A 27,307-nucleotide genomic window follows, 5' to 3' on the forward strand; every position below is an offset into this window, starting at 1 on the left:
CTCCCACCCTCACCATTTCCAACCAAAATATAAAAGAGCGGAAACTTTTTGAAGATCATATGTTTTCGAAATGATGAAAATGATAAATTCTTACCACTCTCCATCAGAAAACTTGGCAATGCAGTGGTCTCCTCTGTGTGGAGAAAAGGCTCCCTCCACAGGTGGCTGAGCTGCGATCTCCGCCCGCATGGTCTCCATCAGGTTCTCGAGCTGAGCACCTGTACAAACAAGAGGATCGTTCATGCTAACCACATTTAAACGACATTCAAAATCCGAGAAAGAAAAGACTAACACTACGCCTGGCAGAAATCTATCAGGTCGATAGAATAGATCCACTATGTCTTGGATACTTGAGGTCTAATACGCCTGAAAGTGTTACACTATAAATGCAACAGTAATAACCTGACTGAAGATCTTTGGAGCCGGAAGATTGTTTTCTTACTACTAAAGCAATACTGCTGCTGTGTTCCATTAGTTAAGAAAGCAGGAGAACTACATAGATCAACTGACAGGCTACCAACAATTATTTTTCAAGCTAGTGTGCTTCAACAACAGAGAGCTAAAGCCCATTTTAAAAGAAGTGATTTCTTGAAAATGACTTTTCACTGATTTGGAAGTTAGAAAGTTGGGGTGAAGGCCGTTAGGAATAGAGAGGCAAGACTGAGACTTAATCAAAACTCAAAAGATTGCTTTTCCACTTGATGATGAGAGACAAAAGGCATATGCATTCTCAAGCTGAATAACCTGCAAGAAAAACACAAAATATGAAAATAACTACAGGAAGGTTTAGACTTTTTCCTCATATTGTTATAGGGAGGTTAGGTGAGAAATTTGTTTCAGCTTAAGCCCTGGAGCAATTCAATAATTTCCTCCAACAACACAGTAATCAGTGTAATCGCTGAGCTGTAAGGTTTTAAGGTGTCATTCAGTAGTCTCACAAAATGGGTTTACAGCCATGCAGTACTAATACCACAGAGAAGAAATAGCGGGCAGAGTAAACTAAATGAGAAAACACAGACAAGCTGGCAGCCAGGACGCTACCCTAATTAACACAGTGCCAATGTTAAACAGGACCATACTGAAGAGCAGGGTTGGATAAACAGGACTGTCTTATGACTGTGTTCACCTGTCTGCACTAGTTGTTTTTTACACCCTACAATCAGTTAATTAGCATACACAGGATATTAAGCATAAAGACAAAACATATTCACCGGTGCTTTTTAAAACTTATTAAAAAGTTTAGAGTGGGTTCTATTAGCCATGACAGCACATTCTCAAAGTATGCTACCTCAGCTAAGCTTCACAGTGAGTCTGAGGAGTGTGTGTTAAATAATAAATAAGCCCAGAAGGAGGCAGACCTCTAAGTGCTATATAAATCTTTGCACTTAATTTAACCTAATTAATATCAGATGCTCTCATTAAAGCACGTGGGATCTGCAGAAGAGCTTCCTCAAAGAGTTACCACTTACATTCATAACACTGTCATTAAATTATTAGGGCAGCAGTTCTCTATTTTAGGGTCTGGATACCATATGGGGTTGCCTGGAATGCAGATGGGCTAGGAGGAGTTCTAGGCAGATACGTCTAACTGATGGAAGCTCTTATAAAAAGTGACTTATCTACCACTGTGTGAAATATGGACACATTTACATTAACGTACACTGATAAGCCATAACATTAAAACCACCTCCTTGTTTGTACACACACTGTCCATTTTATCAGCTACTCTTACCATATAGAACCACTTAAAAGTTCTACAATTACTGACTGTAGTCCATCTATTTCTCTACATATATTTTAGCCTGCTTTCAACCTGTTCTTCAATGGTCAGGACCCCCACAGGACCACCAAAGAGCAGGTATTATTTAGGTGATGGATCATTCTCAGCACTGCAGTGACACTGACAGGGGCAGCTGTAGCCCCGTGGTTAAGGTACTGGTCCCAGTAATTAGGAGGTTGCTGGTTCAAGCCCCACCACTGTGGGTTGACACTGTTGGGCCCTTGAGCAAGGCCCTTAACCCTCAATTGCTTAGGCAGTATACTGTCACAACTGTAAGTCGCTTTGGATAAAAGCGTCTGCTAAATGCTTAAAATGTAAATGTAATGTAAATGGTGGTGGTGTGTTAGTGTGTGTTGTGCTGGTATTAGTGAATCAGACACAACAGCGCTGCAGGAGTTTTTAAATACCGTGTCCACTCACTGTCCACTCTATTACACACTCGTACCTAGTTGGTCCACCTTGTAGATGTAAAGTCAGAGACGATCGCTCATCTATTGCTGCTGTTTGAGTTGGTCATCTTCTAGACCTTCATCAGTGGTCACAGGATGCTGCCCACAGAGCGCTGTTGGCTGGATGTTTTTGGTTGGTGGACTATTCTCAGTCCAGCAGTGACAGTGAGGTGTTTAAAAACTCCAGCAGCGCTGCTGTGTCTGATCCACTCATACCAGCACAACACACACTAACACACCACCACCATGTCATTGTTACTTCAGTGCTGAGAATGACCCACCACCTAAATAATACCTGCTCTGTAGTGGTCCTGGGAGAGTCCTGACCATTGACCATTTGATGTTATGGCTGATGGGTGTATTAGGGGAAAATAGCCCACAGTGAGAGAAAAGTTCTTGTGGTGGGGTCACAGAAACACAGAGCCTTTTAAATGGGGTCAAAACCATGAAAGTTTGTGAACCCCTGGCTTAGGTAAAAAAAAAAAATGTATCATCGCATTTTACTATCCCAACCAGGATATGTTGGTGTTAAAACCTGAAAACGAAATGAAAAATTAAATGACTTGTATTTGGGCACCCAGGTGGTACAGGGATAAAATATGCGAGATATCTAATAAAAATCTGTCTGCATCTGTCACAAAGCTAAAACTGTTATATAAATTCTTGTGAGATGTGAGATGAGCTACAGTAAGAAGTCCACAGGAGAAAGTCTAAAGTACTAAGCAAATAATTTCCTATAATAATGACAAAGGATTTAGCTAATTAACCACACATACATTTTGCATTACCTTTTTTATCCATTGTTTTCAAGTCACAATAAATCTGAATTTAGTTAGAGTTTAGACTCTTTGACTGTTTGCACCCTTTATCGTGTTGTGGATTCGATGTTGAATGAATATAACTGCCATTTTTACCCATAATGACAAAGTGAAAACAGGCTTTTAGAAATTGTCCAAAAATAAAAAAAATGCTTTGTAGAAGTAGCTTTGGCCGCAAATTAAAGCCTCGACAAGATTTGCACACCTGGGTTTGAACAGTTCATCCCATTCTTCATGGTAGATTGTAGAGAAGCTTTGTAAGACTGGATGGAGAGTGTCTGTGAACTGATGTTCGAATGAGTTTAAGTCTGGGTTTGTGAGCAATCTGAAGGACTTTTCATGGATGCTCTTGTATTTGGCTGCATGCCTCAAGTCACTCAGTTTGTACCAGTCTTCTTGTCCTTGCCTCTGAGACATATTTCCATAGCTTGATTCTGCCAGCACCATTGTTCCACAGTTGCAATGGTATTGTGCAAGATCTATTTTTTGCCAGACATTTGTCTCACTGAGTTAAATTTTCATCTTATCAATCAAACTAAAGAATCTTTTTTTCTCATTTAGGCAGAGAGCATAACTTGCAGTCTAGCAAATTTCAAGCTGGCTGTCATGTCTTTTACTCAACAGTGGCTTCCAGCTTGCCATTCTGGCATAAAGACTTAGATTTATGGAAGGCTTCATTGATGGTTATCCATCCAAAAGGTTATCCTATATTGTATGGTTCTCCCATCTCCCCCAGGACTTTTGGCACCACAGCGTATGATCCTGGGATCACTTATAGCCTCATAGCCTGATCTATTGTTTGTTACAATTTATTCATGGAAATCCACAGACAGTGTAGTAGAGATTATTAAACCTTACAGGTCCAGATGTGTACCTTTTCAAACTATGACCTAATAATTACAGGGTGAGTCAAAATGATGTTAACACTTGAATGGCGGAAACCATTTAATCACAAAACATACTTCATATGTGTAAGATGATTTTTAAAGGACAGTCTCAACCTGTTCACCATCATGTTCAACACACAAAAACCAGCGAGCAACAGTACCATTTAAAGACACATTTTGCGAGGAATAGATCCATTATTCTTAACATAATTTTGACTCACCCTGTAAAAAAGAGTAGGACAGTGCGTTCTAGAAAACTCTGAAGGATAATTATAGCAAACAGGATGCACCTGACCATAATTTGGAGTGCTAGACCACTGTAAAAAAAAAACAATTGTGAATGAAAGAAAAAAGTATTTTTAAATGACTTTAATAACACAGTCACAAGAATGTTGAGCCTTTAAAATGGGGTTGACGACAGTGAAAGATTGTGAAGTCATCTGTGATTAAACATTTTTGCTACATTTTATTATACCAACGAAAATAAAGTGGTGGTAAAACATAAAAATGAAATTAAAAAGTAAAATGACTTGTACTTGGGCACCCAGGTGGTACAGCTATTTTAAAATCAAGTCCACAACAGTGTGCAAAAAGGTTGTGCAAACATCTGTTGTAATTTTTAGTCTTAGGCTTAGCCTGTTTGCAATAAGCTTGTTTAGAGCTTTACAACGTGCTACTCACTTGGAAAAACTTGGAAATTATGTTACATAATTAAATGCGTATTAAGGTGTTTGCATGAGTATCTGAAAATGAAACCAAGCATGCTAAACGAGTCTACTATGAGGTGATTACAGAAAGAAAATACAGGTTAGAAAAAATCCTTTGTATTGTCAGGGCTTTGTTTATGCCTAGCTCCAAAAAATAGCAGTTTTACATGACAAAGAATTGCAGGTGGTATCTTTGAAAGCCACTCAAGCAGTTATTTTTTTTCTTATTCATATAAGCCCAGACTTTTATGGAGGTGTATAAACTGTATACAATTGGTAATTTTCCCCAAGACTTTAAAGAGAGACTGAATATCCTTTCTACATAAGAGCACTGTTTTGTCACCATGAATGGTGCACTATGTAGCTAATATAAAGTCATCTGTAATTTAGCTCACCAGCTCGAAATTTCAGCAAATCTGGCCTTATTTATTAGGATTTTAATGACATGTTTGGCACACTTGTATACATTCATGACAGGACAGGTAGCTACTGGTCACACAAGATTCATCAGTTCAAGTCTTTATAGTGTGGGAGGAAACCGGAGCTCCCAGAGGAAACCCACGCAGACACGGGGAGAACATGCAAACTCCACACAGAAAGGACCCGGACTGCCCCACCTGGCCTTAATAGTTGATTTTTAGGTCCACAACAATACAGTAAACAGGAGATTAAAAATGCTGTACTAGCTGTAGTACAACTGAGAATACTATTAAACATGGCAGCCTTCAACATAAAAATCCAGTTAGACAATCCATGACTGGATCATCTGATTAGATTAAATCATCTTAAAACCACACACATGATGATGAACTAGTCAAATTCAATCAATCACTGAAAAAAAAGATAATGCTGCTTTTAAAGCAGGTAGGTTTTATGATTTTGCAAACAGATTTGCATACAAAAACAGGTGAAGCAAACACACTTTGTAAAATGACGGATATAGCTGGATATAAGATCTGCCCATCAGGAAGATTTATGCTTAGTGGAGAAGGTTATGGGAAGAACATTCAACTGAAGCAGTTGTACATGACCCATTGATCCCTGAGGGTACTTGGGGCTCTTCGGTCGCAGATTATGAGACAATTTCTCCTCTCTCCACCTACCATGCTCCCTCACACAGGGGTATTTTAATTTGAAGAGCCTTTCCAAATCATAGTACTTTGAAGTCTCTGCAGAGTTATGTATGACATTAAAGTCTATTTCACATGCCTTGGAAATGAGAGAAAAGTTCAAGGTGAATAGCAATGCATGTAGCATTGAACAATGTCATTGCTTGCTAAATGATTGTAAATACTGCTTTCAATGTGACATGCTGAATTGTGCCACAGCTTGTAGCTCAAGCTGTGTGATATGTTTGTATAGGTGAATTATAGCTATAAAAAACCCACATCCTTATTTAGCATAAATAATAGTCTAAAATATCCAATGAATAAGCAGCTTGTTGATGGGCTTTGACCTTAAGGATGATGGTTGACAGCTAGCAGGATCAGAAAATGCAAAAAATAGAAAGACAAGTTGGCCATAATAAAAGAGCAATGGCTGTTGGGACATTTACCGCATTTGCTAGGACTTTCAAAAGGAATTTCACTTTTCGAATACTATACAAACAAGCATAATCCTTAATTAGTAAGAACAAAAATTCCGACATTTTACGTACAGTCAGTAAAGACTGCATTTTTCACCTGCACGAGTCAAGTTCATGCACTTGATGGGCACTGTGTATGGAGGGCCACACCCCCATCAGCATTATTCCTCAGCCCTGTGCAGGCGCCATCAGTCAGCCAGCAGGGGCCGCAGTCGCACCAGTTAAGAGGACCTATGATCCGACTTTCTTACCCTCTAACCCTGAACAATAGCCAATCGTTATTCATGCTGCCGCCCAGCCTAGTCGGAAAGGCAGAGCTGAGATTCGATACGATGTATTCGCTGCGCCACCTGAGCGGCTCAAATGTTTTAAGTAAAATTTTACTTAAAATGTTCATTTTGAACGTGTAACACTTCTGATTTGCAGCCTAGTGGTTAAGGTACTGGACTAGTAATTGAAAGGTTGCTGGTTCAAGCCCCATCACCGCCAGGTTGCCACTGTTGCTACCCTTAAGTAAGGCCCTTAACCTTCAATTGCTTAGACAATAGACTGTCACAGCATTGTAAGTTGCTTTGGATAAAAGCATCTGCTTAATGCAATGAAAATGTAAATGTATATATAGGTTTTTTCCTAATATGCCTAGAAACTCAAAGCTATTAGGCCTATGCCTAGGCTTTGTGCTTGAAATGATTTGTCTGTCAAGAGTGTAACTCAAAAACTAGATGAAACTAGGAGAAGATCTGGAGAACAAACAACAGCAGTGGGTATGGTTTTGTTTTCATTTTTTAACCACAAGCATGTAGAATAACATGTGGTGACACAAAGCAAGTTCCCCACAATGTTTAATGTTTTCACTTGCCAGCAGTACTGTGTGCAGAGCTCTTGTATGCCAACAGAACTGTGTTTACCTTTCTTATACTTCTTCGTGACACCAAACCAACACAAAGCTAGCAATTCAAAGTGACTCTTGGCAAAATCATCCATAAGTTTTGTGTGCGTGTGGAAAATCTGCACCGGGGTAGAACATGGTTTAGAGGAATATAAATCACCTTAGAGGAGCGAGCAAAGAAGCAAATCTTGTCCTATTCAGATGTTCTTGCTGGGTCTGGCTTAGCATCAGAGGCACATAAACAGAAGAAAATTAAGGCACTCTTATGAGACTAATTTAGCTTCCGCTCACCATCAGCAGTAGGGCTGAGAGTGGGAAGGGAGGCGCGGAACGACGCAACGTGCGCTAAATTACTGCTTTGTAAGATGGGAGCAATTGCTAAGGGAGAATGGAGGCTGCATCTGGGTCTTTTCCCCCCGCTCACGATGTGCTGCTGGAAGCAAATCTAGCTCTTTGTTTTGATTGCAGCCGCTTCCAAAATTACCCATGAAACCCTGCAGCGTGTGAGGAACTCAGGCATGTGGCATGTTTCCTGCTTCTGCTACTTAAATAAGACATACCACAGAGAAAGTAACTTTTTTCCTGTTCACAATCTTCATTTGAAATTTCTCTTTAAACAAACAAACTAAAAATCCTTTATTTACTGGAAACAATTTAAAATCACCTTTAATATCATAAACATGTAAAAATGCATGTATATGTACTTTATACATATTTTATATACACTGATCAGCCATAACATTAAAACCACCTCCTTGTTTCTACACTCACTGTCCATTTTATCAGCTCCACTTACCATATAAAAGCACTTTGTAGTTCTACAATTACTGACTGTAGTCCATCTGTTTCTCTGCATGCTTTGTTAGCCCCCTTTCATGCTGTTCTTCAATGGTCAGGACCCCCAGGACCACAACAGAGTAGGTATTATTTAGGTGGTGGATCATTCTCAGCACTGCAGTGACACTGATATGGTGGTGGTGTGTTAGTGTGTGTTGTGCTGGTATAAGTGAATAAGACACAGAAATGCTGATGGAGTTTTTAAACACCTCACTGTCACAGCTGGACTGAGAATAGTCCACCAACCAAAAATATATCCAGCCAACAACGCCCCATGGGCAGCATCCTGTGACCACTGATGAAGGTCTAGAAGATGACCAAATCAAACAGCAGCAACAGATGAACGATCGTCTCTGACTTTACATCTACAAGGTGGACCAACTAGGTAGGAGTGTCTAATAGAGTGGACAGTGAGTGGACACGGTATTTAAAAACTTCAGCAGCGCTGCTGTGTCTGATCCACTCATACCAGCACAACACACACTAACACACCACCACCATGTCAGTGTCACTGCAGTGCTGAGAATGATCCACCACCCAAATAATACCTGCTCTGTGGTGGTCCTGGGAGAGTCCTGACCATTGAAGAACAGCATAAAAGCATGCAGAGAAACAGATGGACTACAGTCAGTAATTGTAGAACTACAAAGTGCTTCTATATGATAAGTGGAGCTGATAACATATATATATATATATATATATATATATATATATATATATATATATATATATATATATATATATATATATATATACACTGTATATATATATATACACATGTAAAAGTGCAGGTTGGGTGAAATTAAATGTTTTACTTAATCCACCAGAGTACAGTCTTTAGGTCTACTTATTTTTAAACTGCCCTCCAGACAGGCATTACAGACAAAGGCGAGGGCTAAAAACATGGATTGGGATAGGTAGATTGATAAAGTCGGACCTCAGAGGGTCAAAATATCTAGATTCACAGTTATTGTCCAGGTAAGATATCTTTAAGGGATGTTACTAGGGATACATATAGTTTAGGGCAGTGTCAGGCTCTGTTTTCTAGCAGCAAGGTTATAGTATTGATTCTTTTAAAATAAACCTGTATTTCTATTTTTAAGTTCTATAAGTTTTTACCAATGTTAACTTTAACCTATAGCGCTATTTATTTAGGGGTTATAGTGGTAACATTATTAGCAAGTAGTTGGAATTGACTTGACCGCACTTAACCATTAAACTTTCCTAATTTATTAGCAAGCCAGTCAGTGCTCACATCCATAGCATAAGGCCTTAAAACTATGGACAAAAGGTTGGAAAGGACAGTCATGTCTCTCCTTTGTCAGCAGTAGAGGTAAGATACAATCTGGCCAACTGGATACGACTAGATTCAGAAGAAAAATGGGGAGAACTGGACAGTATCTGAACAGTATAATATTAGTACAATCTAAATATTGTCACAGACAATGTGTATCTGCTTATGGTCACAACTCCTCTCCTCTAACTGAGGACTTTCAAAAATTTAGAGAAATGGGAAATACAGCAATTTTGTAATACAATAATAGACAGAGTATGTAAACACTGTTTTAAATCAATGATGCACACACACGTTACACTTTGAAGCATTTATATCCTGGTTTTATGATGATTCATTGTGAACCTTGATCACACTTTATATAAAGCAGATCTAAAAGGCACTTCAAACAGTATCTACTATTGACAGCCCTGCATACTTTAAATGTAATTATTACTATATAATAACTGCACATAATTCAGCAAGGAATTAGCAAACTATATTGTGATGATAAAATAGGGTAAAATACCCATTTTGCTTTAAATAAATGCAAGCGTGGTGTAATAGTTTTCGGAACTGTAGTGTTTCCTTATCGAGCTATATATAAAGTCCCACCAGTATTTCTGGCAAGATAAGTTACATGACATTTGCAAATCAGGCCACTGGCTAAAATGTTTCTAATGGGGAAAATTATGAACGGGTAGAAAACCATACTTCATATACTATACAGTATATTTAACTTGGCTTATGCATGCATTTTTCAGTTAATGACTAATCAGCATTTTTACTTTTTACAAATGTAATTAACATATTTAAGGACCGTATTATTAGGTTAAAGGTTTAACAAGCCATGCATCTGTTTCATCTGGACCACAAAGCCAGCAACTGTCTAACGGTTGATTATAAATCATAATTATAAGGATTCTTATGGTAGAAAAGGGTGATGAATGTTCATTTAGTTACATGAGTGGTCAAATATGTTGTTCTGATTAATAGAAAAAATAAGTAAGGAATAGAGTTAGGCTTTCTTTAACAATCAATCTTGGATGGCTATGGCAAAACCAAAAAATAAACTTGCCACCTCCCTAGGAGACAAAATTTTTAAAGCATCAGTAGTAAGCCCCAGGAATCCATGAGTTCTGATCTTGATGTTGGTTTAGGTTCAGGCTAAAAAACTAATCTGACATAGAAATAATAATGCCACACTGGGACATTGTTATTTCTTTGGAAAAAGTAAAAATAGCCCCTAAAACAAGTGGAATAGAAAAAAAAGGGGATTAAGAAAAGGAGGAATAACATTGGGGCAATGCTTTACTAGTGTCAAGAAAGACTAAACAATAGTAGATGGTAGCAGCCTGTAATGCCCAAAAGGATGTACAGTGGTACAAGTACTGATACAAGTTAGGCTCAAATTTAACAAATGCATAATCTAACAAAATACTTACAGCTGCAATCGAAAATATTCAACCCCTCCCCAAAGAGAAGAATTTATAACTATTTTAACTCTTTTTTGCAGAGCTAGGCTTTGCTTGAAATAAAGTCTTTATCAGTTTAATGCTACAATAAATGAACAAAGAAAAAAGTATTATAAGGGTATTAATTTTAAAGTAGCAGGATATTTTGTTAATACTGCCATGTCACATTCATCCAACCCCTACATAATACTGCTTATCTTAAAACCTAATTGCTGATCTTAAAACCTTGCCAGCAGAGGCTAATGTAGGAGTAATAAGGAATTCCTTTAACCATCCCTCCGGGCAACTAATCGTAGCGCATTAGACCGCTGTGGTATCCAAAGACCCTTACTGATGTATAATGTGACAAGGTAATGCAGAACACAGTCATACTAGTCAAAGACAATGTTTACTGGATCGGCTCTAAGAGGTTAATAAATTATGTAAACACTGGACGCAAGGCAGGAAAACACTTTGGACGGTGTGCCAATTAGGGATGTAACGATGCACCCCAAAGCAGTTAAAAATCGATTCACATGTGTAACGATTCAAATTGGTTTACGTGTATAATGAATCTATATTCACTTTAAACAGAGGGCACTGGCGCTATTCACCTAACCTGGTTGACGTCACTACAGGGTTGCCAGGTTCGGAATTTTCCAGGCAAATTTATTTACATGAGGATACTTTCTTTATTTGTATTATTTAATTTAATGTCGGATTTATTTCATTTCAGTTTTTTTTTTTTTACACAAAAAGGGAAATGTGCAGCATTGTTTTGCATAGTTTGCACCTACCTCAAAAATAAAAGGGCATTCATTATTTAGATAAATAAAAGATTAGCACAAATATAGTATTTTTTAAATTTTTTTAAAGAGAAATAATTAAAGGAAACTTAGTCATAATTTGTCTTCAATTTAATTTTGTTTAAAAAAAATCGAGAAAAAATCGTATCGTGAACCCAGTATCCTGAATCGCATCGCATCGTGGGTAGAGTGTATTGTTACATCCCTAGTGCCAATCCAATCACAGAAAACCACAAACTCATTCACCCACTCACTAAAAAATAGGTGGAAGTAAGTTTACACGCACTTTAATTATGTGATGATTATCTAGTATTAGGAGCTAAACAACAAGCAGATAAGCTCTAACATCAGATTTCAAATGGATTGCATTTTGCTTGCAATTCTGCAAATTCTCAACAGTTTAAAACTGGTTCACAATTTTTTGGTTCATAAATTTAAGATATCATATAGGTTTATCTTAAATCCTAAACTCCCACTAACCCACCAAATGTTGTGAACAGTGGATCATGAGCTATGACAGCCACCGCTTTGCAGAAAAAGCTGACTACAGGATTTTGGAGGGTTTGTGGGAGTTTAGGCAGTGAGGTCAGGCAATAGCGCTGGATGAAAAGGCTTGACTTTATGAAAAACTCCAACAGTGATTAAAATACCCATTCATCCCTATCATACATGATGAGGTGCAGAGTCAGCTGGGTGCTTGGCATTGGACTGTGTAAAGGGTCAGATAAAGAATTTCTTATTACAGAAACTTTACATGCACTTGTGTAGTACTGCTCAAGATTGCTTTCTTTCTAAAAAGATTAGAGTTGCAAAAAGAATACAAAAACAAGTTCTAGAATGAGCACACCTGCTACAACATAAATGAATAATAATATTCATTGAATTTATGATGGCCCACTTAATAAAGACTGCAAAAATACTGCATTATAACAAGTCTGCACATAAAGCGAGATTCAAAAATTCTAAAAGTAAAAATTAAACAGTAACTTGCAGACGAATTAATTACAATACTTCTGACCTTGTTAAATGCTCTGCTAAGTAGGGATTATGTAAAGTCTGGCTGTAAAGAAGGGTACCGTCATATTGCAGGTACTCTATATGCCCAGAAATATTTGAACACCTGACCATGAGCTTGTTGGAATCCCATTTGAAAAACAAACGGTATTAAAATAGAATGACCTTTTCGGAGATGGCTTAAAGAATGTCTGTAGGAATTTGTGCCCATTTAGTTAAAAAAGCATTTGCAGGGCAAGCTGTAGCCTAGTGGTTAGGGTGTAATCAGAAAGTCACTGGTTCAAGCCTCACAACTGCCAGGTTGCTGCTGTTGGACCCTTGAGCAAGGCCCTTAACCCTCAATTGCTCAGAATGTATACTGTAACTGTAATGCAAGTCGCTTTGGATAAGGGCGTCTGCTAAATGCCAAAAATGTAAATGTAAAATGGCTGATCACTGATGTTGGTCAGGAAAGCCTCATTCTAAGATGTTTGGTGGGGCTGAAGTCAGAGCTCTGTGCAGGCCACAGGAGTTTTATACAGTGTATCACAAAAGTGAGTACACCCCTCACATTTCTGCAGATATTTAAGTATATCTTTTCATGGGACAACACTGACAAAATGACACTTTGACACAATGAAAAGTAGTCTGTGTGCAGCTTATATAACAGTGTAAATTTATTCTTCCCTCAAAATAACTCAATATACAGCCATTAATGTCTAAACCACCGACAACAAAAGTGAGTACACCCCTAAGAGACTACACCCCTAAATGTCCAAATTGAGCACTGCTTGTCATTTTCCCTCCAAAATGTCATGTGATTTGTTAGTGTTACTAGGTCTCAGGTGTGCATAGGGAGCAGGTGTGTTCAATTAAGTAGAACAGCTCTCACACTCTCTCATACTGGTCACTGAAAGTTCCAACATGGCACCTCATGGCAAAGAACTCTCTGAGGATCTTAAAAGACGAATTGTTGTGCTACATGAAGATGGCCAAGGCTACAAGAAGATTGCCAACACCCTGAAACTGGGCTGCAGCACAGTGGCCAAGATCATCCAGCGTTTTAAAAGAGCAGGGTCCACTCAGAACAGACCTAGCGTTGGTCGTCCAAAGAAGCTGAGTGCACGTGCTCAGCGTCACATCCAGCTGCTGTCTTTGAAAGATAGGCGCAGGAGTGCTGTCAGCATTGCTGCAGAGATTGAAAAGGTGGGGGGTCAGCCTGTCAGTGCTCAGACCATACGCCGCACACTACATCAAATTGGTCTGCATGGCTGTCACCCCAGAAGGAAGCCTCTTCTGAAGTCTCTACACAAGAAAGCCTGCAAACAGTTTGCTGAAGACATGTCAACAAAGGACATGGATTACTGGAACCATGTCCTATGGTCTGATGAGACCAAGATTAATTTGTTTGGTTCAGATGGTCTCAAGCATGTGTGGCGGCAATCAGGTGAGGAGTACAAAGATAAGTGTGTCATGCCTACAGTCAAGCATGGTGGTGGGAATGCCATGGTCTGGGGCTGCATGAGTGCAGCAGGTGTTGGGGAGTTACATTTCATTGAGGGACACATGAACTCCAATATGTACTGTGAAATACTGAAGCAGAGCATGATCCCCTCCCTCCGGAAACTGGGTCGCAGGGTAGTGTTCCAGCATGATAATGACCCCAAACACACCTCTAAGACGACCACTGCTTTATTGAAGAGGCTGAGGGTAAAGGTGATGGACTGGCCAAGCATGTCTCCAGACCTAAACCCAATAGAACATCTTTGGGGCATCCTCAAGCGGAAGGTGGAGGAGCGCAAAGTCTCGAATATCCGCCAGCTCCGTGATGTCATCATGGAGGAGTGGAAAAGCATTCCAGTGGCAACCTGTGAAGCTCTGGTAAACTCCATGCCCAGGAGAGTTAAGGCAGTTCTGGGAAATAATGGTGGCCACACAAAATATTGACACTTCAGGAACTTTCAGTAGGGGTGTACTCACTTTTGTTGCCGGTGGTTTAGACATTAATGGCTGTATATTGAGTTATTTTGAGGGAAGAATAAATTTACACTGTTATATAAGCTGCACACAGACTACTTTTCATTGTGTCAAAGTGTCATTTTGTCAGTGTTGTCCCATGAAAAGATATACTTAAATATCTGCAGAAATGTGAGGAGTGTACTCACTTTTGTGATACACTGTATATACAGGTGCTGGTCATAAAATTAGAATATCATGAAAAAGTTGATTTCTTTCAGTAATTACATTCAAAAAGTGAAACTTGTATATTATATTCATTCATTACACACAGACTGATATATTTCAAATGTTTAATTCTTTTAATGTTGATGATTATAACTGACAACTAATGAAAACCCCAAATTCAGTATCTCAGAAAATTAGAATATTACTTAAGACCAATACAAAAAAAAAGGATTTTTAGAAATGTTGGCCAACTGAAAAGTATGAACATGAAAAGTATGAGCATGTACAGCACTCAATACTTAGTTGGGGCTCCTTTTGCCTGGATTACTGCAGCAATGCGGCGAGTTTGCTGGCCGATTAAGAACAGGGATACCATGGTCCTTAAACCAGGTACTGGTAGCTTTGGCACTGTGTGCAGGTGCCAAGTCCTGTTGGAAAATGAAATCTGCATCTCCATAAAGTTGGTCAGCAGCAGGAAGCATGAAGTGCTCTGAAACTTCCTGGTAGACGGCTGCGTTGACCTTGGACCTCAGAAAACACAGTGGACCAACACCAGCAGATGACATGGCACTCCAAACCATCACTGACTGGAAACTTTACACTGGACCTCAAGCAACGTGGATTCTGTGCCTCTCCTCTCTTCCTCCAGACTCTGGGACCTTGATTTCCAAAGGTAATGCAAAATTTACTTTCATCAGAGAACATAACTTTGGACCACTCAGCAGTCCTTTTTGTCTTTAGCCCAGGCGAGACGCTTCTGACGCTGTCTCTTGTTCAAGAGTGGCTTGACACAAGGAATGCGACAGCTGAAACCCATGTCTTGCATACGTCTGTGCGTGGTGGTTCTTGAAGCACTGACTCCAGCTGCAGTCCACTTTTTGTGAATCTCCCCCACATTTTTGAATGGGTTTTGTTTCACAATCCTCTCCAGGGTGCGGTTATCCCTATTGCTTGTACACCACATCTTTTCCTTCCCTTCGCCTCTCTATTAATGTGCTTGGACACAGAGCTCTGTGAACAGCCAGCCTCTTTAGCAATGACCTTTTGTGTCTTGCTCTCCTTGTGCAAGGTGTCAATGGTCGTCTTTTGGACAACTGTCAAGTCAGCAGTCTTCCCCATGATTGTGTAGCCTACAGAACTAGACTGAGAGACCATGTAAAGGCCTTTGCAGGTGTTTTGAGTTAATTAGCTGATTAGAGTGTGGCACCAGGTGTCTTCAATATTGTACCTTGTCACAATATTCTAATTTTCTGAGATACTGAATTTGGGGTTTTTAATCATCAACATTAAAAGAAATAATCATTTGAAATATATCAGTCTGTGTGTAATGAATGAATATAATATACAAGTTTCATTTTTTGAATGGAATTACTGAAATAAATCAACTTTTTCATGATATTCTAATTTTATGACCAGCACCTGTATATATTGTTTATGCATTTTCTCCTCTTTTTCTCCTTTTTAGCGCGTCCAATTGCCCCGATTGCGTCATGCTTCCTCTTCACCAATGCCGATCCCCGCTCTGAGGAGAACAAAGCTAACCCACGCCCCCCTCCGACACGTGGGCAGCAGTCGTATGCATTTTGTCACCTACCCTTTTGACAAGTGCAATACAGATCAGCACTGTGTACGGAGAGACACGAGTTTTTTAAACCAAGTTTATGTCTTTATAGACTGTGCTTTATGCACAGGGACACAGTCATGCTGGAACAGAAGGGCTTTCCCTAAACAGTTGCTGCAAGGTTCTAAGCAATTTCCTTTATATGATTGATTTAATCCACTTGTTTGCAGTTATTGTGGCTGAAACACATGAATTTAAAAATGAGAAGGGGTGTCCCAATACTATTGTCTATATACGTAGTGTATTTAGAGGGAAAATGCAAGAAGGAAGTTTGGCTTGCAAAAAAATACAATAAAAACACACACAATACCTCTTGTTTGCTCTCTTTTGCAATATTATTATTTTACCTCTACCGTAAAAGCTGTTCACCAGCTTTTAATTTCTTGCTATAAAACCCTGTCCAATAAAACCAGTGAAATAACATCTCATGATAGATCTTCTTGGGTTTGTCTGAAACTCCTGAAGTAAATAATAATAAGAAGTGGTCATATTTTAGCAGTGCCTCTGCACTGTATATTAGAGAAGCACCACATAGTGCATATTAAATAAAGCCTAAAAGCAGTAAATAGAGAAGATGTGTTTTGCTCATTCAAAATACTCAATTCATCACAGATGTTAAGTCATTACCTGACTGATTTATGTATGTGCACAACTACAGTGCATGTTTACAACCAAATGCAGTGACTTTTACAATATAAAAGTCACATCCTGCAGTGCTAATGCTCTCCATTAATTAAGGAGCAATGATTAATGTCTGTGTATTTACTTCATAAAAAGGCAGTAGAAGTGTGTCTACATTTTTTATTTCTTGGCATCTTATTTAATCTTGCTATAATAAACATTTTGAACATGGTAACCCTGGAACAGTCTCACAACCACAAAATACAGTTTTATCTTAGCTATAACCTGATGTTCCTTCTAAGTAAATGTGCTGGGGTATAGCACATACAGCATATGCAGATATACTGTATATACAAAAAGCTGGCAGCTGGTAGCCTTGATGTTTAGCAGAAATGGCACAGCTGACATCACATGCTCTGAGGGCGAAATTCTGCAGCAGCCAGAAGGACAGCATTTTGCGTGTGAAGGAGAAGAGGTATGGAACCTCATTCTACACTTTTCTCATTTATTGCACCTTCTCTCCATCAGGCGTGCTTTTTGTAACTGCAGCTTTGCAGTATCAGGAATAATAGATGCTAAATGTCACACGGTATCTGCCACGCTCTCACCAAAGTGATTCCATATTTGTACAAATGAATTAATTGACATGTTGAGATGCACTTAATGGTTGGCAAAGTCAATTAAATGTCCAATGCCAAAACAGTTTGCAACAGAAACGAGAAGCTCATTATATAAACACAAAAGCTAGAAAAGCTGGTGTTTTGGCCATTTTTGGGTGTAATAAATAAGTGGCTGCAACACTCAGAGTCTAGGGCATTGCAGTGGATGTTTTCAATAGAGATCTACTGAAGCTGTAACAGGGTAGAAATCCTCTGGCTTATGACAATGACAAGTAACAATAAGCTTTTTTGACTGGGCTTGTTTTAGTATAATAAGTCACATTAAGCTTTGGGCACTGCCACACTCCATAGAAAATAAATATGGATATACAATAGGCTATTGTGCCGCTTCTCATGTGAATGCGCCTTTACTGAACAGAATACAGTATTTCAAGAGCAAGCATCTCCACAATTAAGAAGCATAAAAAAACAATAAAGAAGTAAAGGTAAATAGCAGGTTTTACTTTATTTAAGTGTTTTTCAATTGTTTTTCAGTGTTTTTATATTATATTTGTGTTATTTTCAGTGTATAAGTGTCAAAAACAACCCCATTATTTTACATTAGCTTAAATATATATGCAGTTCCACGGGACCATGGAACACATTAACGGGTTTTCCATACATCCTTATGAGAAACAATACCTAGAAACTCAACGCCTTTTGAATTCAATGCCACTCCCTGAACCAAATGATGTCGAGTTTCAAGGTACCACTGTATAAAGACGTTTTTGAATCTTTTGAATGAGCTGACTTTCTCTAGTGTAAACACTGCAACACATCTTTATTTTTTTTATTTTAGTTACTCAATGATTTATTTTAACGGCATGTTTTACACACTTTAGTTACATTCATGACAGAAACAGTAGTACAAGATTCATCAGTTCACAAGTCAAACACAGTCATGGACAATTTTGTCTCTCCAATTAACCCGACTGCGTGTCTATGGACTGTGGGAGAAAACTGGAACTCCTGGAGGAAACCCACGCAGACACGGGGAGAACATGCAAACTCCACACCGAAAGGACCCGGACCGCCCCACCTGGGGATCGAACCCAGGACCTTCTTGCTGTGAGGCAAACAGTGCTACCCACTGAGCCACCATGCCGCCTCTACTCACTGATTAAATGTCTAACAAGTTAGACATATTTTATATTTTTTACTTGATTCTAGTGAGTAACCGGTTGTAAACATGTTAGTACTTTAAAAAAATATCCAGCAGTTTGTTAAGCGGGGAACAAATCTGATCAAATATCTAAATAAATAAATAAAAACAGTGCATTTTACATTTATATATAACTAAACAGGCTTTTGCCATAGAATGGCCAACAAGCTCATGATCAAGTGTCCACTTAGTTTTGGCCATTTAGTGCATTTGTATGCATTACGCTCTTTTTCATGGCAAGGACATGTCCTATACACTGGGTGGTAATTAGGTAAAAGGGGAAAAAAGACAATCCTATTTTTTTCTGTCTTTACAAGCTCTAAATTGATTTTCTAAATCTGAACCATTTGATCCATATTAACCAGTAACTAGTAGATCATGACTTACCAGTCTCTACATCCTGTGCGTAGAAGTGCAGGCCATCTGTGATCTCAGTTACGTAGACGGGTTTGTAGTTGGCCACACGCTCCTTTTCTTCAGACAGCTGATCTACCTCCTCTGTTGGCTTCTCTTCATAATTGGCCCAGAGCTGTCAAGCCATCAGAAAACAGGATGAAATACATTGTTGTATTACAAGCTTCAAGCTGATACTATGTAACAACTAAAAAAACACTTTTATAAGCATATTAAATACAACAATACAATAAAGCAGCAAGGAACAGCTAGTCCTGTGTTGGATATGGATGAGGTAATGATTGCTATAATATCAGACAGAGAGTAAAGAATATATAAATACATATGTATACTTTAATACTGTAAACCTTGCAAAAAATCTTCAGAATTACTGTGAAAAACTGCTGAAATTGACAGCACACTTATTGACTTGTTGGAGCACTCTGCTCTGGGATTTCCATGGCAGTGTTGTCGATGACTGCCCCATCATCAAAATGGGCAAAGAAATCACTATAATTTTCAGATTGCTTTCTGAAAATTGCAGACTGCAAGTCGGGCAGTCACAAGAATGATGTTGACAAGCTCATGGGAAATCTGTGTCATGTTGGTCAACATCACATGCTTTTATTAAATAAAATGTCGATAAATTCATTTAAAAACTAAAACAATGGCCTAGGCAATACAGATTCAGCTTTTCAGGTAAATATTGATTTGCTGGTTTGGATGCTCAGCCTCAGCAGCAGGTAACTATGATGTAAAGATCCATTTATCCTAGTTTAATGGCTTTAGCACCTAACAACCTAGACTTTAATATATAGTTATACAGAATGGAAATCTGGAAACTAACTTTATAAATATGAATATGTTGCTTTATTTCAATCTTTTAAATGCAGCAAACCATGTGGCTGCATTTTAAAATTATGTATATATGTATATCTACCACAGACATGGCCTTATAACAAAAGAGACATAACGGTTTTTCTTCTTGAAGCACAAACTTGTATTCACTTTCCCATCTTTCATTAAATTCCCTTCCTTCTGCTTCAATTTTCTCCTCTTGTACATATTCGGATTATGTGTAAATATTTCTTAACATCACTTGTTGGAAAACCGCTTCAGTTAAACAAATGACGTGGCGGGCCGGATTTGGCCCGCAGGCCTCGAGTTTGACACGTGGCTTAGACTGTACAACATGTGTACAACATTTTTAGGTTTGTGTGGGTTTATTATTACTGTAGGGGGCAGGATTGTGAGGAATACTTGACGTGTTTAACACTATACTGAAAATCAACCCTCAGTAATATGTTGTCTTCTATGTAAGTAGAAGTCTGGTTAGGAAACTAGTGATGTAACAAAAACCTGCATGTTATAAGTTTTTTTTTTTTTTTACATTAGCCTAATATTTACATTTACTTCATTTTTAAAGCAATTTAGTAAGGATGTGTTACGTTTTCACAATAGGAAAGACTATGGTGGGGTAAAAGGCTCTTGGCTCTTAGTTGCATGGTAAGAACAATTCAATACTGACTAGCAGGGCTGGACTGGGAACAAAATGCGGCCCTGGACTTTTTTCTTGACCAGCCCACTACAAGCAAGTCGTGCCACACATATCACCCCCTATATATCATACCCTTATCATACCCTTCATACACATATCTACACATATCATACCCTTCTATATGTATATATTTACATATACAGTAGAATACTCTCTGTTGCGGCGCTTACAGGTAGTCCAGAATGCAGCAGCAAGGTTACTGACTAATACCAAGAAAAGAAACCATATTACACCAGTCCTTGCCTCACTACATTGGCTGCCTGTTCAGCACAGAATTCAGTTGAAAGTGCTTTTATTTGTTTTTAAAGCATTTAATGGTCAAGCCCCGGCTTATCTCAGTGGTATGCTTTCTCCCGCAACCGCACAGCGATCTTTAAGATCAGCCACTCAGAACTTGTTGACTGTTCCTAGGGCTCGTTTGAAGCTAAAAGGTGATCGTGCATTTGCAGTTTATGCTCCGAGGCTATGGAACACTCTACCTCTTAATATTCAACAAGCACCTTCGGCCACTGTTTTTAAATCACTCCTAAAAACATACCTTTATAAGCTGGCATTTGAACAGTGAGGAGCTGTGTTAATTTTAATTGTTTAGTCTATTTGTATCTGTTTTATTTTCTCTCTTACTCTGTATTTTTATTTGGTTCTTACTTTTTTACCATAATGTTGTGTTATGTATGCTTATTCGATGTACAGCACTTTGGTCAACGTAAGTTGTTTTAAGAGTGCTTTATAAATAAAATTTACTTACTTACTTAATACAAATTCTACAATATTTCTTAAAATTTTACAGTTTCTTAACTATTGGATGTATAGTTTTCTTATTCTATTGGATGTATTTAAACCTTTAACACTGGTAAATATGCTTTTTTCGCACTTTTATTCACACGTGATTCACGTTTGTTCCAAATTAGCGCATTGCCCCGATGAGCAAAGAAATAAATAGCATGTGTAAATACTTTAATTATTAAACGTGAATCACGTGTGAATAAAAGTGCGAAAAAAGCATATTTTATTTAAAGTTTAATATGTTCACAGGGGAAATTAACCATGTGAGCTATACACATAATCACTCTAAAAATTTCAAGATAGTGTTTACTTGCAGAGACTAATTGTACAATCTCAAATTATATCCACCGCCCTATGTAGTGCATGTTGAACATGACATAATAGAACTTTCACAAACATAGTCCTTAAAACGGCTGGTTAAAAGCCCCTGGTATCCAACAGTAGCTTAGATAACTACTTATTAATCATTCAGTGACTGTTAAAATAAATGTTTTGTACTGTTAGGAAGTACCCTAAGTAGGGCATAGGCGACATTTGAGATGGGCCCACAGTCTCTTCTTAAACGACGTTACTAATGAAGCTCTTTGGCTATGCTGTAGTTCCTCACTGCCAAACAGGTTGTCCAGTTTCCTGCACTTTACTGCATCTGTTTGCAGCTTTTTCTGCACTTTCTTTACGCTTTTTCGACCCTTTCTCCATCTCGCACTCATTTACTATGTATGTTTTGAACTAGTGGTTGTGATTACGGTTTATCCTGGGGGAGGGACATTTCTGTGATTGGCCAATGGACATGCAGTGAGGATACTGTGGTGGGCCAATGCACACTTCAGGATTATTATTCAGGAATATTTAAAACGGAATTTATTTTTCACTCCCTCAGCGGCCCACATACAGAGCGGCCCACCGGGAAAACTCTCGACCCTCCCGATGGCCAGTCCATCCCTGCTGACTAGTGCACCTTTAATGAATGTGCTCTTAATGTTTATAATAAATCTACTTTAAAATGCAGTCAAACCTCTTAAAGAAACAAATTGTAATATATTAGGGGTGTGCTATATCGTATCGTTCACGATAATACCTGTATAATTTTTAAAACGATACAAAAAGTACCATATCGTAATAAAAGCGATATTCTGCGTACTTTGCGTAATGACGTCACACAGCTACGCAAATGGCGTACGTTCGTTACGTGGGTCATTTGGGTACAGTAACGAGTATGGCGGAAAGCGGCTCTGCGGTGGAGGAGCTTGTTCCAAAAACTCCAAGTCCACCATAAATTAATCTTTGGCAACCCAAATCCCAACCACCGCTTTGCCGGCGACTTTTTTGCGGAAGTATTTCTGCACGCAGGTTTACACAGGGACGCAATTCAACAGCGCACCTCCACCAAACAGTGCAGGAATACTCTCAACATTAATGTCAGATGTAGTACTACTACTGCTTAGTACTAATACTACTACTGTACTTAGTAGTAATTGTGGCGCGCTACGAGTAAAGTCCCACCGGGCTCTGCGCGTTCTAGTGTTGCCAGGTTGGGCGGTTATCCGCCAAACAATTTAATAGCAGTTAAATAACACTTCTATTTAAGAGAAAATCTTCCGTTTTAAAAAGCTCCAGCACTGAAGAAGGTTATTAAAAGTAAAGTAAATTTTCAATGCTGATTTGGCTTAAGTGTTGGTCAGTCTATCATATTGTTGAAAGAAAATTATTTTTCCATGCATTCACACTGGCATGTTCTGGGGTTCAATTGAGTCTCATCATTACACACAAGTTGGCAGCCAAATGATAAAGTATTGCAAAGGAATATGTTTGAAATGCTTTCTCATAATGTTAAGGTTGCTATATATATATATATATTTTTTTTTTTTTTTTTTTTTTTTTTTTGTCAGGGAAAATAGAAAGAGAAAAAAAGCTTATTATTAGTATGCGGATCTTCGTGATGTAATTCTACATGGCACTCACTGCCTGTATAGGTAAATAAATGAGTGACCACATAAAAAAAGGTATCAGTTTCTGTGCGACCCCTGTGTGAGCAATGGTCTCAGTCTGGCCACCCCTATGGAAATTGTCTGACTCCGCCATTACATTATGTTACATTATTTTTACTGGAAGGAAAGAATAAAGAAAAGTGTTATTATTTTTTTTTGCAATAGTGTTTTCTCGAAATAAATAAAATATTTTTCAGTGTTTTGTTATATCGCCAAAAATATCGTTATCGCAAAAATAACCTGAAATATCGTGATATCATTTTAGGGCCATATCGCCCACCCCTAATATATATATTCCAAAGTTGTGTATTTATTTATTTATATATAAATAAATACACATATATAAATAAATAAATACACAACTTTGGAATCAGGTCAACTGCTCTAGTATTTGTACTTCAGCATTGTAGTAGGATTAGTCTTGCACATATCAATGAATTCTGGAGTGCTGGAGCCTATCTGAGCTTTTCAATGGGTGCAAGGCACACCAGTCCATCGCAGGGCAGACACACACACACACACACACACACACACACACACACTCATTCACCTATAGGGCAATTCAGTGTCTCCAATTAACCTGACTGCATGTTTTTGGACTGTGGGAGGAAACCGAAGCTCCAGGAGGAAACCCTCGCAGACACGGGGAGAACATGCAAACTCCGCACAGAAAGGACCGCCCCGCCCCGCCTGGGGATCAAACCCAGGACCTTCTTGCTTTGAGGCGACAGTGCTACCCACTTAGCCACCGTGCCACCCTCAATAAATTCTACTAGTAAATAATACCATTTGGCTGCTATCGTTAGAGGTTGCCACAGCAGATCATTTGCCTGCATATTTGATTTGGCACTTTATTTATTTATTTCTATATTTAATCCAGATGATCTTCCTGACACAACCCTTCTGTTTATTTGAGCTTGGGACTGGCACTAAGGGTCTACTGATCCTCTCCTCCCCAAAGTCTAGGTTCAAGTACTGCCATTTGCCTTCTGTATTTGTGAGCCAAGCCCAGGATTCGAACACTTGAAAGTTGTTACCAGCAGCGTGGCTCTTACCATTAAGCCACACAAGCTCATTATCAATACCATTATGCCGCACAAGCTTGTATTTAGCATTTAGAGACTTTCCATTTTCACTGATCTTACTAGAGGCTTCTGTAAATGCTGGTAAAACATTTTATTACAAATACAACCCATGCAGCTGGATTACAGACAACAGAGTCAAACAATACAATTACAAGCCTGGGATAAAGAAAGATGCCAAAGAGCAATTATTTCAGAGTGAACAAAGCGGCTTAATGATGATCTGAATGTCACGCATCACAAACTCCTTACTACAGTGACTGAGTCATTCTTCAAAATGCTCTGCCACTCTGATACAGGACCTGCGATTGCAAGGTCTCTGGATTGCTACGGTGCTCCTTGTTACCACAGCAGTGATGACCCCAGAGGTTCAAGGACACTCGACACGTGTTGGCAGACGGGGCAAGAAAACGTCACACCCCTCCACACTCGATCTGACCCATACACCAAAGACAAGCTATTTCAACTTGCAGAGGACTGGCTCACAAAAACAAACACACATGCCCACACCCGTCTCTCTGTGCCCTTGGCAAATGACCCTACGCAAGCAGCCAACCATTCTTGTTTGTTCCACTTGACTGCAGGTATGTGACTGCTGCTGCTCTCAAAGCAAGATAGAAAGAGAGAGAGAGAGAGAGAGAGAGAGAGAGAGAGAGAGAGAGAGAGAGAGAGAGAAGTAAAAGAATACAAACAGAAAAAAGGAGAAAATAAAATAAGGTCAGAAAGAGGTTGCGTTTTGTCATTTTATCCTTTCAGATTGAGGATCATTGAGCAATCCTCAGTGCCATTTAGCGAGTGGCACAAAATATCACTCTTTTGCCACCCATCTATAGCTTAAAAACATGACTAGTGAGCATGTACTATTACAGCCTGACTCCAGGGATTATTTGTTTTCTGCCAAACCCACACAATACATTGCATTCGAGTGGGTGTCAGACTTTTCCTCTGAACAATGCAATACGCCAGAGTTACAGTCATGAGATTTCTCTTTCTCTCTCTCACTTACACACACACACACCAAACGCTGATTAAAAGTGACAGCGTGACAATTCCAATAGAATGTGTGCCACGCAAGACCAAATGTCCAATCAACACCACAACACACACACAATAGGACAATGGGGGATGGGGTGGAATAAGAGTAACAGAGTGTTTTTGATAGCAGACTGAATTGAATCAAGATTATTACTACTATTAAAAACCTGAATTAAATATTTCCGTCAGGATGAATGAAGCATCCATCCATCCATCCATCCATATGAAAAGTAATAATAATAGTTAAATACACCGATCAGGCATCCTGGTGCCATGTGTTCCCCAGGTAAGCAACGCACACGCACCCGGCCAGCCACGTGATGTAAAAGAAAACATGATTCATCAGACCAGGCCACCTTCCCCCATTGCTTCGTGGTCCAGTTCCGATACTCACATGCCCATTGTTGGTGCTTTCGGCAGTGGACAGGGGTCAGCATGGGCACCCTGACTGGTCTGCAGCTATGCAGTTCCATACGCAACAAACTGTGATACACTGTGTATTCTGACACCTTTCTATCAGAACCAGCATTAACTTCTTCAGCAATTTGAGCTACAGCAGCTCGTCTGTTGGATCGGACCACACGGGCCAGCCTTCGCTCTCCACGTGCATCAATGAGCCTTGGCCGCCCATGACCCTGTCGCCAGTTTACAACTGCTCCTTCCTTGGACCACTTTTGAGAGATACTGACCACTGGGAACACCCAACAAGAGCTGCAGTTTTGGAGATGCTCTGACCCAGTCGTCTAGCCATCACAGTTTGGCCCTTGTCAAACTCACTCAAATCCTTACACTTGCTCTAACACATTAACTTTGAGGATAAAAGTTATCCTCGCAACCTCCGAGCCTCTAGTCTCGCTCGACTTGATCCTCCACCCAGGACTCGAGGAAGACAAGCATCAATGCTGTTCTCTGTTCTAGCGCCGAAGTGGTGGAATGAACTTCCTCTGTCTGTCCGAACATCTGAGTCTCTTGCTGTCTTTAAAAAACGATTAAAAACCCACCTTTTTACTAAACACTTAGGCTGACTTGTACTTATTTACTAACATTTTGTTCCATTCTTTTCCATTTCCAAAAAAAAAAAAAAAAAAAAAAAAAAAAAAAGGCACTTTGGTTCTAACAGGTTTAAGCAGATTTATGTTCTTCGACTGTTGTTTACCTAAACTTAAGAAATAAAATGTTCACTATAGAAGCACTTCTGTAAGTCGCTCTGGATAAGAGCGTCTGCTAAATGCTGAAAATGTAAATGTAAAATGTTCACTTGCTGCCTAATATATTCCACCCACTTACAGGTGTCGTGATGAAGAGATAATCAGTGTTATTCACTTCACCTGTCAGTGGTCATAATGTTATGCCTAGTCGGTGTATCTGGCTATTCAATAGAATAGAATGCCTTTATTTGTCATATATACGTATACAGATGTACAGTACAACAAAATTCTTTCTACGTAGTGCTGGACAATAATTCGATATCGATATATATCGTGATAGAAAAAGTTTCAATAACGGTGATATGATTTTTAAACAAATTCGATCGATATGCTTACGTCAGTGCGTGATGACGTACGCCACAGGCACGAAGCCAGAGTTACGGCTCTGATTACACTCCGCTACAACAACACGGTGGATATTAGCGGCTAAATGAGTTCAACAGCTGTGAGTGAACGAGCATCCACAGTTAAAAAAGAAGCAGTAGAAATAGTTGATAAGAGAGGAAAGACTAGACTCTTTTTTTTCTGTAGT

General features: G+C 39.0%; 1 protein-coding gene across 1 annotated transcript in view; it reads right to left on the minus strand.

Moving 5' to 3' along the window:
* Positions 1-27,307, minus strand: part of snd1 (staphylococcal nuclease and tudor domain containing 1) — a 320,334-nt gene that overhangs the window by 31,644 nt on the left and 261,383 nt on the right. The window contains exons 18-19 of the mRNA XM_062994655.1: positions 19,113-19,254; positions 95-218 (exon numbers count right to left, since the gene is read on the minus strand). Coding sequence (XP_062850725.1) covers positions 95-218; positions 19,113-19,254 — 266 coding nt within the window. The remainder of the gene's footprint in view (positions 1-94; positions 219-19,112; positions 19,255-27,307) is intronic.

Source organism: Trichomycterus rosablanca, chromosome 1 (assembly GCF_030014385.1).
Source record: "Trichomycterus rosablanca isolate fTriRos1 chromosome 1, fTriRos1.hap1, whole genome shotgun sequence".
Lineage (NCBI taxonomy): Eukaryota > Metazoa > Chordata > Actinopteri > Siluriformes > Trichomycteridae > Trichomycterus > Trichomycterus rosablanca.